This window comes from Ailuropoda melanoleuca, chromosome X (genome assembly GCF_002007445.2).
Source record: "Ailuropoda melanoleuca isolate Jingjing chromosome X, ASM200744v2, whole genome shotgun sequence".
Lineage (NCBI taxonomy): Eukaryota > Metazoa > Chordata > Mammalia > Carnivora > Ursidae > Ailuropoda > Ailuropoda melanoleuca.
The window spans coordinates 29479036-29488792 of record NC_048238.1 but is presented as its reverse complement, the minus strand read 5'-3'; the positions used below and the strand labels follow the sequence as shown (position 1 = coordinate 29488792).

Here is a 9757-nt window from a genome sequence, read left to right as displayed (position 1 = left end):
TCTTATCTGGTCTAGAAATCCTGTGACTTTTAAGGGCTCACCTGATTAGGTCAGGCTCATTCTGGATAATCTCCCAATCAGCTGTACCGTACATCATAACCTAGGAATGGGAATGATATTCCATCACGTTCACAGGTGATATTCCAGGGGAGGGGCTACTCTAAAAATCACTGGGGGCCGTTTTAGAATTCTACTACAGAAGGCATGTGTGAATGTACTGAAGCATTGATGAGACAGTTGTTATCCTCTGGAAGATTGGAACACATTAGGATAGCAAGAAGACAAGTACTGCTATAATTATTCTACTCACTTTTAATGAAATAGATGTAGTGTCAAAAATATGTAGTAATGATCAGAATATTCAAACAATTTTCAGAATTTAATGTGAATTTCAGAGGTTAATTTAAGACTTTATTCCCAGCCATGCAAATATCTTTTATGTAAAAAATATTCTAGCTCAAAGATGTATTAAAAGACTTCACCAGCATACCTTGTTTATATTTTATGTTTCTGTGTAATTACTGTGGCTGCCAGCAATTCACATAGAAAATAAAGGTCAGGGGTGCCTGGGTGGCTCAGTTGGTTAAGCATCTGCCTTTGGTTTAGGTCATAATCTCAGGGTCCTGGGATTGAACCCCACATCGGGTCCCCTGCTCAGCAGGGAGTCTGCTTCTCCCTCTGCCCCTCCCTCCTGCTCATTCTTTTTCTCTCAAATAAATAGATAAAATCTTTAAAAAAAAAAAAAAGGTCAGTGATGATTCTGACTTTAAATTTTTAGAGAAAGTTTATACTCAGCACTGACCATATTGATATAGATTGCACACTGTACAAAATTTATGACTGTTGCTTTGGTTATAGTACAGTGTACTGTCACCTAAACCAGTATTGAAAATTTCAAGTAAAATTTGCTCATTTGGCCAATATACAAAAACAAAAACAAAAAAGTAAAAAACTCCAGAGTTTCTGAGCTGAATTAGGAGAAAAATCCTTCACTATATTTGGTGGAAAGGAAGCATGACCTAACATTTGATTTTATAGTGTCATGGTTTTGGGTGATACTTTGATGGGGATGATTAGAATTGAATTATGTAGGCGTGTTTTTGAACTCCAGTTTTTCGAATTACAACTTGGGAGGTTCTAAGCAATAATTGGGTAGTTTGGATCATTCACATAAAGATTAAGATATATAAACCATAAGACACATTATAAGAATTAAGGATATGTTTTTAAAAATTATATGAACTAAACTTATAAATAAAAAGAAATTCAGGGTGCCTGGGTGACTCAGTTGGTTAAGTGTCGGACTCTTGGTTTCGGCTCGAGTCATGATCTCAGGGTCATGGGATCGAGCCCTGCATTGGGCTCTGTTCTCAGCACAGAGTCTGCTTGAGTTTCTCTCCCTCTGCCCCTGTCCCCCCACCCATACACACTCTAAAATTAATAAATCTTTAAAAAAAAATAGAGACTTGAATGTAATTATAAAGCAAAAATTGAAGAAATATCTATACTGGCTTTTTTCCTTAGTTGTTTACAGTCACAGCAAACCTAAGTGTGACATGTTTAAGAGCAACATAATTAAATTCTGTGGGTTTGTCATCTCATCACTTCTAAAGATAAAATGTACTTGTTCTCTTCTTCATGGTACCAGCTCTGAGTAGATGAAAGGAAAATTAAAAGAGGATTGTTAAAGAGCTGAGTCAAAGAGCAGAATGGAGGGCACGGGGAAGTTCGAGGCAACTACTGCCTCGCTATACCCCTTGAAGCCTAATGGTGATAATACTGGCTTTTCACAGTTGCTAGCCTCAGGATACTTCATCATTTCTTTGTTTCCTTTCGTTCTTTACACACTTTTAGTAAATAGTCTCTTCATTAAACTCTATTCCATCACCCTTTTCAAGTCTGCCCTCATTTTTTGCCCAGGATCGTAACTGATATTTTGGTAGTGGAAAATGGGAGAAACTAATGGTAGTATTAAGGGTTGGGATAAACTGCTGGGAAGAGAGATAGGAAGACAAAGTTTTTAAAGCTTTTTACAGCATTCTATGAATGTAATGACTTTTTTATGTGACTCTAATAAATTCTTAACTTGCTTAATTATTTTGGTTGTGTTCCTGTTTCTTTGCATTCACATCTAAGATGAGACAGGGCTATGAGATGTCTGGGATTTGCATGACTAGATAAGACTACTTGGCTCTATCTGGATTGATTATATATTCAGACATTTCTCTCATGGAATCAGGAACATCCCACCCCAGTGTACCCGTTAAGTTTCTTTTGAAATTCAGCGATCCATTATGGTGTGAAATTTGTTTTTGCTCTCAGATAGGACAACATTGTTTGATTTTTTTTACATTTTCTTTTATTTTGGAACAGAAATTAGGGAAAGTCCAATCATTCCTTCAGGAACAAATGAGTCAGTTCAGATTGTTATATCAGGATTCAATATTAGATTAGATGCAGATTGTTATATTTAAGAATAACTCCAAAAGTGGACGTTAGGAAGGTCACTATGTTCATCACGATAACAGTTTATATAGCTGAGAATTCAGATCTCAATCAGAATTTTCTCTTTCACCAGAATCTACTGCTTTTCCACGACAAAGAGGACAGGTAGAGTTCTCCGACAGCCAGCGATCGATACAGTGGACATGAAATTCATGGGAGCAAGGTAGGATGCGAAGTCTGTTGCCTTCTGTGTACTCTGTGATGCAAATAGTACAGGCTTTTAATACAGCACATTTACCGAAAGATCTTATAGGCAAGTTGTCAATTTGTGCTTTGGTGAGTCCTTTAGGTTGGTCATGATGGTCTTCATTCAAGAGGAAAAAATGGTCCAAATTAAGGGAGGCCCAAGAGTTACTTTCTTCAAATATTACTGGGCTCATAGGTCTCCTTTCTCGCCTGGTTTCTGATGGTGATCCTGATGGTAAGCTTATTTCATTACTGTCTTCAAACATCAGTGATCTAATTTCTGAATTTTCATCACTGGAGCTGGAACTGGAAATAGGACTAGAATTGAAACTAGATACATAACTGGAACTTGTACTGGAAATCAGTGGAAAATTTGAATGTAAATCGGAACTAGAATTTGAATTGGAACCAGAACTTGTCCAACCACCAGAACCATCTCTCTCATCTGGTGACTCTGCCCTTTCTGTGTTTTGACTTGAGGTTGAGACACTGTCTATTATATTACTGTCACTGTCCATAAATTCACTTGAGTCACTGAATCTTGTCATTGTCTCTGTAGATGTGTTCTGAATTGTAATAGATGTTGTATCATTTAAATCCGTATTTAAAAGTCTGTGAATGGGAATTCCGGTGGTACTGAGATAAGCATCTGTCTGCTCATAATATGAAAACATATGACTAAGTTCTTCTTGTTCACTGTCTAAAGTGACAGTGTTGTATGGTGTCTCATATGTTAATGGAGTTGTGCTATCTATGCTATCAGTGTGAGAATATGCCTCAAGATGAACTTGTCCTACTTCAAGATTGAACAGTATAGTTGAACTTATCTGTTCCAATTCCGAAGATTCAGTGAATCTAGAAGTTGAAAAAAGACCCCTATTTTGCAGCTCGGGTCCAGTTATTTCCTGTCTTGATGTGTCTTCGTGCTGAATTCTAGAAAATAATTCAGTCTCCTCTACCAGAAGCTGCTCAAAAATCTCAGGTGCTATATTCTGATGAAATCTTAGTAAAAGTTCATTCAGTGAATTTGGAGCTGAACTACTTTCAGTTCTTGCCCTGGTTCTCCGATGCTCTGGGCTCCTGCTTCTTGCTCTTCGCTGTCCTCTGGTAACTGGGGCTTCTATTAATGCTTCAGTTGTACTTTGTTCTGGTGTAGATGGTCTAATAAATGATTCAGATTGTGAATTTTCCACTTGCCTTTGGATATTTTCCATATTGTCTCCTCTGGGAAGTCTTGTGGATGGTACATATTCGTTCTCTGGATTTGGGCTCCCGTTATTAACATTAAAATTTATTTCTAAACCAAATCTGGCATTATCGCTATTTGAATTAATCTGGCTCAGTTCTTCCCAATACTGGTTTTCTGTTTGCCCACTTGTTGCATTTTCAGTTTGTCCGAAAGAGTTAACCCGATCTAATAGAGAGTCATCACTAGATGTATTGTCAGAAGAATCTCCTCCACCTGTTAACAAAAAAAAAAGTGGGGGCAGAAAGGAACTACCAAAATTAGAACCATCATAAAATAGCACTCTGAAACCTTGTTTCAAAAGCAAACAAAAAATTAGAACTTTAATACTCAGATGTTTTAAACATTTCACATTTATAGAGTTAATATTTTGTAAGCTGCATTTTCTAGATTTACAAGTAAAGGCAGGGAAGTTTGAGTTCCTTCTGAAAAGAGCTAGCTAATCCTAGATAAATTTAGATAATTTTTTTTAAAGATATCTGGAGGAAGTCTGTTTTCATTATTTCATCATATACATGGCCTTGTGTACCACCATGGAAGGACAGTCAAGAGACTACACTTTTTCACTCCACTGTCAAAACGTTAATGCAATTAAACAAAGTTTAGGTACAGTGCTAGTATTTTAGTTCAGTTTACATAACTGCCTAATTCTCATTAGCCTACAACATTATTTCTTCTAGGCTCTTAAGTGCTTATGGTAATACATAAAGTTATTTTAAAATATAAGACTATTGTAGCCATTGTCCAAATTTAAATAAAGTTTATAGGTTTAAAAGTTTTTGAATATTTCTTAATATTACCAAGATTTTGAGTTGACGTGAAATTGAAGGTCAGATCAAATAAATAGACTGAACCTAGCATGTATATATGAGGCTGTACTTAAGAACCAAACTATTATATGTCGTCTTCATTCGATAGTAAAATTCTCTACTTCACACTAGGAGAGAAGCACCAGACCTGATCAGAGCAGGATTTCTCAACCTTAGCACTGTTAACATTTTGGTGCTGGATGATTCTTAGTTCTGGGGAGCTATCCTATGCATTGTGAGGTGTTTGGCAGTACTCTTGGCCTCTGCCCACTATTTGCCAGTAACACCCACTCAGCATTTTTGACAAACAAAAATATCTCCAGATATTGTCAAATGTCCCTTGGGGAGTGGGAGCAAAATTACCCCCAGTTAAATGGAGTATATAATATTTTTTGTTGGTAAAGAAGTCCATGTCTTTGTACAAAAAAATAATTCAGGAAGTAGGAGGAACTTTTAGTTGAGGTGGAAAACCAAGAAAAATATCAATAGGCTATTTCACACTGTTGCCCAATTAAAGTAACCCAAATGTGAATTGGGGGAAAAAACATATCTGGACATTCTCACAGAAAATCAAGTAAATACCAGTTCTTTTTAATGAGAAGTTACTTAGCACCAAATTAATGTGTGCCACTTCTGTATCATCTTTGGCTGACACTACTATGAAGTGACTTACCCATCCCATTCTATTCTCCCTAAAACTGAAATATACCTGTATTTTCGTCTGAATTTTGCCATGGGTTGTCTTTAATCCATTGAAGTTTCCTCAGCAACTCTTCTAATGTAGTTTCACCTGGGATGCCTAGCAAATTGTTATCCCTCATAAGCTTGTAATCTTCTTCACTCAGGTTATTTACAAATTGATAGAAATCATCTTCCCGGTCCAATCGGTTCATCTGACTTCTGCGCAGGGCCGCAGATTCATCTTCTTCATCGTTGAAACCTGAATTTTCCATCTTGATGAATGAGTGGAAAGATACCTAACTTTTATGACACGGTGTTGAAAAACAATAACTGGATCTTAATTTATATATGAGTATATATATAATATATGAAATACAATAACTGGATTCTCTTTCTGCTTCGGTTGGAGTGTCAGGACCCGCTGCAGTTAGATCTGCCTCCGCGTAGGTTTCTCCTGCCTTCCCAACCACAGCTCTGAAGCCTCTGATGAGTCCTTGGTTGAGAGCCGTTATCTGAGAGCTTGCTAGGCACCGTTGCCTAGGTAACCATTGTCTATGTCATGGCTTCCAACTAGGGACTATATTCAAGGTAGGTTTCATTTCATTCAAAACCAGCAAATACTGCCAAGGCTCATTGTGTGCCAAGCACTGTCCTTCACCGCCTTTTACCTGCATGAGCCTATTGTCCGGTTTTCAGGAGTCTTTTCCAGGCTCTGCTCTGCTCTAGTTATTTGTATGTTAAATTAAAGAACCCAGTTGCAGCTAGTTATATTACATATGATTGACTTCTTCAAAATGTCACACCAAAGTCATTCTAGTCAAATGTAACAATTCTCATTTTCAGGTGTCCAGGGAACTCCCTCTTTTCTCCTCATGAATTCCTCAAATCACAGATATTAAGAAAGCCCACAGCTTTTGATAATTGACCAGAGCCATAGCTGAATTTCTCTAGTTGGATCTTTTCCTTTTCATTCTTTTATTATCATTTTTTTATTATTATTTTAAAATATTTTTTTATCTTTTTCACTCTTAATGGGAATTATACAGTCCCTCAAGCTTCTGTTAAAGCAAAACAAAACAAAAACAAACAAAAACTTTGGCAGTTTTTCTGGTGAATTCCTTAAAGAATTCTCCACACAAGCATAGTTTCATTTTTGGTCTCCTTTCTCATAAATATTATAAATAATCCTTAAATCTAGCCAGAACATCACAGGCACTTCTAAAACAGATCTAAAATAGCTATTTTGCCTGCCGTAATGTGTACTGATTCTGCTGATTTTGTTCCATGTATGTTTAAGTGCAGCCAGGATGGCATGGTGAGAATAACGCTCATCTACAGTGCTATCTGAAGGAGACCTCTAAGAGTTTTTGAACTCATTAATCTTACCAGTCCCACTTAACACTTGTTTTGGAATCCTTCAGATTGTTCGAGTAAAGACAAGATTTGGCTATGGAATTTGAAACATTATTCAGTTGGACTTATTTAACAATGTGTCTGTCCAGCATAAATAATCAGTTAATGTCCGCTAGAGATATGTCAAATATTACAGAAGTCTGTACTCCCAAGTAATTTATTTACCAGGTGATGGAAACATCACATAGAAACTATGAAAATATATGTGATAAGAGATTTATATCTATAATATTGTATAAGTACAAGGAACTGTGTGATGATTGTTTAACGGGAGTTGGGAAATATTTCATAGGTAGTACATTTAAATCTGGATCTTTAAATATAATTATGAGTTTCTACTGGTAGAAAGTGTCAGTTGGGTGTGTGTTGGTGAAGAGAGAGTATGTCAGACTGAAGGAACAGACTTGAAAGACCTTGGCTTCTTTGGGGAACTGTGGCCACAATTTTGGAGTTGGGGTGGAAATGATGTGAAATTTATCCCAGAATGAATAATTGACAGAGACTATAAATTCAGTTTTGAGTTTTTCCTGTAAGAAATAGGATACAGATGTTTTATTATTTTTTGAGAACAGATAATGGGTTTTGTTTTTGCCTGATTAGTGTCCACTTAACATACTTATGATAATAGCACCCTGATTTTCTTGAAGGAAAAACTGATTGTTCAATCTTAGTCCAGTTGGTTTAGGTTCAGCTGAATTCACTGCCACAGATAAAGGAAAGAATACATGATGCAGCCATGTCTAATCAGCAGATCTCAAATTGCTGGTTATAGTAGCTGGTTTAAGCATGGACATGTGACCAAAAGTATGTTTTTTTTTTTTTTAAAGATTTTATTTATTTATTCGACAGAGAAAAAGACAGCCAGAGAGAGAGGGAACACAGCAGGGGGAGTGGGAGAGGAAGAAGCAGGCTCCCAGTGGAGAAGCCTGATGCGGGGCTCGATCTTAGGACTCCAGGATCACACCCTGAGCCAAAGGCAGATGCTTTTAATGACTGAGCCACCCAGGCACCCCCAAAAGTGTGTTTAAAAGTTAAATCTGGGGCGCCTGGGTGGCGCAGTTGGTTGCATATCTGACTCTTGGTTTTGGCTCAGGTTATGATCTCAGGGTCATGGAACTGAGTCTGCTTGTTTCTCTCTCCCTCTGCTCCTCCCCCCACAACCCCATGCTCTGTCTCTCTCTCTCACAAATAAATAAGTCTTTAAACAAATTTTTAAAAAATTAAATCTGAGATGTTACTTATAACTACTAAAAATGAAAAATTATTTTTTAATGAGGTTTCTAAGCTGGTAGGATGTAAACCTGAAGATGCTTGGGGCTATCTTGTGTACCCAAGAATGAGGAAAATCAACATAAAGAGACAGAGAAAAACAGATGGAGAACAGACCAGATACCTAAGAAAAAATCTGAGAAATACCTGAAGCTAGATGTGCCTTAGGATCTTTAGATCTATACACCAATGCGTCTCTTCTTCTTTTATTTTTTAATGTAAAGCTTGTGTAGAATTTCTGTCACTTACAGTTGGAAGGTTCCTAATAGTTGCAACAAGAAAGTGATATGATCGGGGCANGAGAAAAACAGATGGAGAACAGACCAGATACCTAAGAAAAAATCTGAGAAATACCTGAAGCTAGATGTGCCTTAGGATCTTTAGATCTATACACCAATGCGTCTCTTCTTCTTTTATTTTTTAATGTAAAGCTTGTGTAGAATTTCTGTCACTTACAGTTGGAAGGTTCCTAATAGTTGCAACAAGAAAGTGATATGATCAGTGAACTAGTCAGATGTCAAAAAGTAATTTTTAATAAATTTGCCATCTAAAACTTACTCGCTATTGTCCATTTAATAAAGTTAACTTGTTCATATAAGTTTAATTGGGTTTAGTCTTTTATGAAAATATAAGAATACAGATTTTTTTGTCATTTATTTAATAAGTATCAGACACTGAAGTTGCATATAATTAAGTTGAAATAAATGAGCAATCATTTTCATTTGATTATGAATCAAATCTGGTTAAGCATATAATGTTAATCTGTTAGATAAATTTCCTATTTTTCTGTACCATGAGATCCTTTTTCAAGTGTCCCTATTTTCATATGTGTTTCACATATTATAGAATGTATTCTGATACCTTGGCCGAATAATACTCATTTAATTGTCAGATGAAGAGAAAATATCCTGAAGTAAATTACCACTGAGCATTTGGTTTATATTAAGAAACAGAATGGGTCTGGTAGGAACTAAAATGTCTTTCAGTGATACCTTAATAAAGAGTGAGATAATGTTATGTGACCAGTTAGCTCCCTGGTGGGATTTTTAGGATGCCTAAGTTTAGCAGAGTCTTAATTAGTGTGAGTAGGTGTGTGCTTGTGTGTGCACATACACATATAGGTGTGATGTGTTTAAAAACAGATGTTTGGTTAAGTTAATAACCATTGGCTCACGGGTAGTTTCTGGGTACTACTAATAGGTCTATTTCAGTTAAGTCTTGAAATTTCCTTTGCAGTGTGAATGTACCTCATCTCAAACATTGAGTTCCTACAGCATTACCATTATTTGTCTGTTTTAAATATTTTGTTATCAATGATTGTTAACATCACAATTGGTGTTTCCAAGCATTATTTGAATTCAGTGTATTTAAAAGCAATATGCTTGAGGCAGTTCAGTATATAGAAAAGAGTATTGGGTTGAAGATTTAGGTTGAAGACCGATCATTAATTCATTATTTGCCCAATCATTTAAACTCTTTAGACTCCCATTTCTAAAACTTTAATATGACAAAGTTGACTCTGCTCTTCAAAGTTTGATTTAGTCAGTTGCTTAGAGAATTGGGCAGTGGAATTGAAAAGAGTACCTGAACCATAGTGCTGGATTGGCAACCATGAAGTAAAGAGGAAAGGTTGAGTGGGGATTAAGTT

At 36.3% G+C, this 9757-nt stretch overlaps 1 protein-coding gene across 1 annotated transcript; it reads right to left on the bottom strand.

Moving 5' to 3' along the window:
• Positions 1–2552: 2552 nt before the first annotated feature.
• LOC100467634 (E3 ubiquitin-protein ligase RLIM) lies at positions 2553–5699 on the bottom strand. The gene is made up of 2 exons (XM_002930974.4): positions 5456–5699; positions 2553–4153 (listed from the first exon to the last, which is right to left on the bottom strand). The coding sequence occupies exons 1-2, from the start codon at positions 5697–5699 to the stop codon at positions 2553–2555; spliced, it is 1845 nt and encodes a 614-aa protein (XP_002931020.2).
• Between the last annotated feature and the right edge of the window lie 4058 nt (positions 5700–9757).

What these genes read in the sequence shown, in the direction of transcription:
- LOC100467634 (XM_002930974.4), bottom strand. Translation starts at nt 5,699, where the DNA reads ATGGAAAATTCAGGTTTCAACGATGAAGAAGATGAATCTGCGGCCCTG. An exon ending in AAATTCAGACGAAAATACAG is followed by an intron (nt 4,154 to 5,455) that starts GTATATTTCAGT and finishes TTTTGTTAACAG; the next exon opens with GTGGAGGAGATTCTTCTGAC.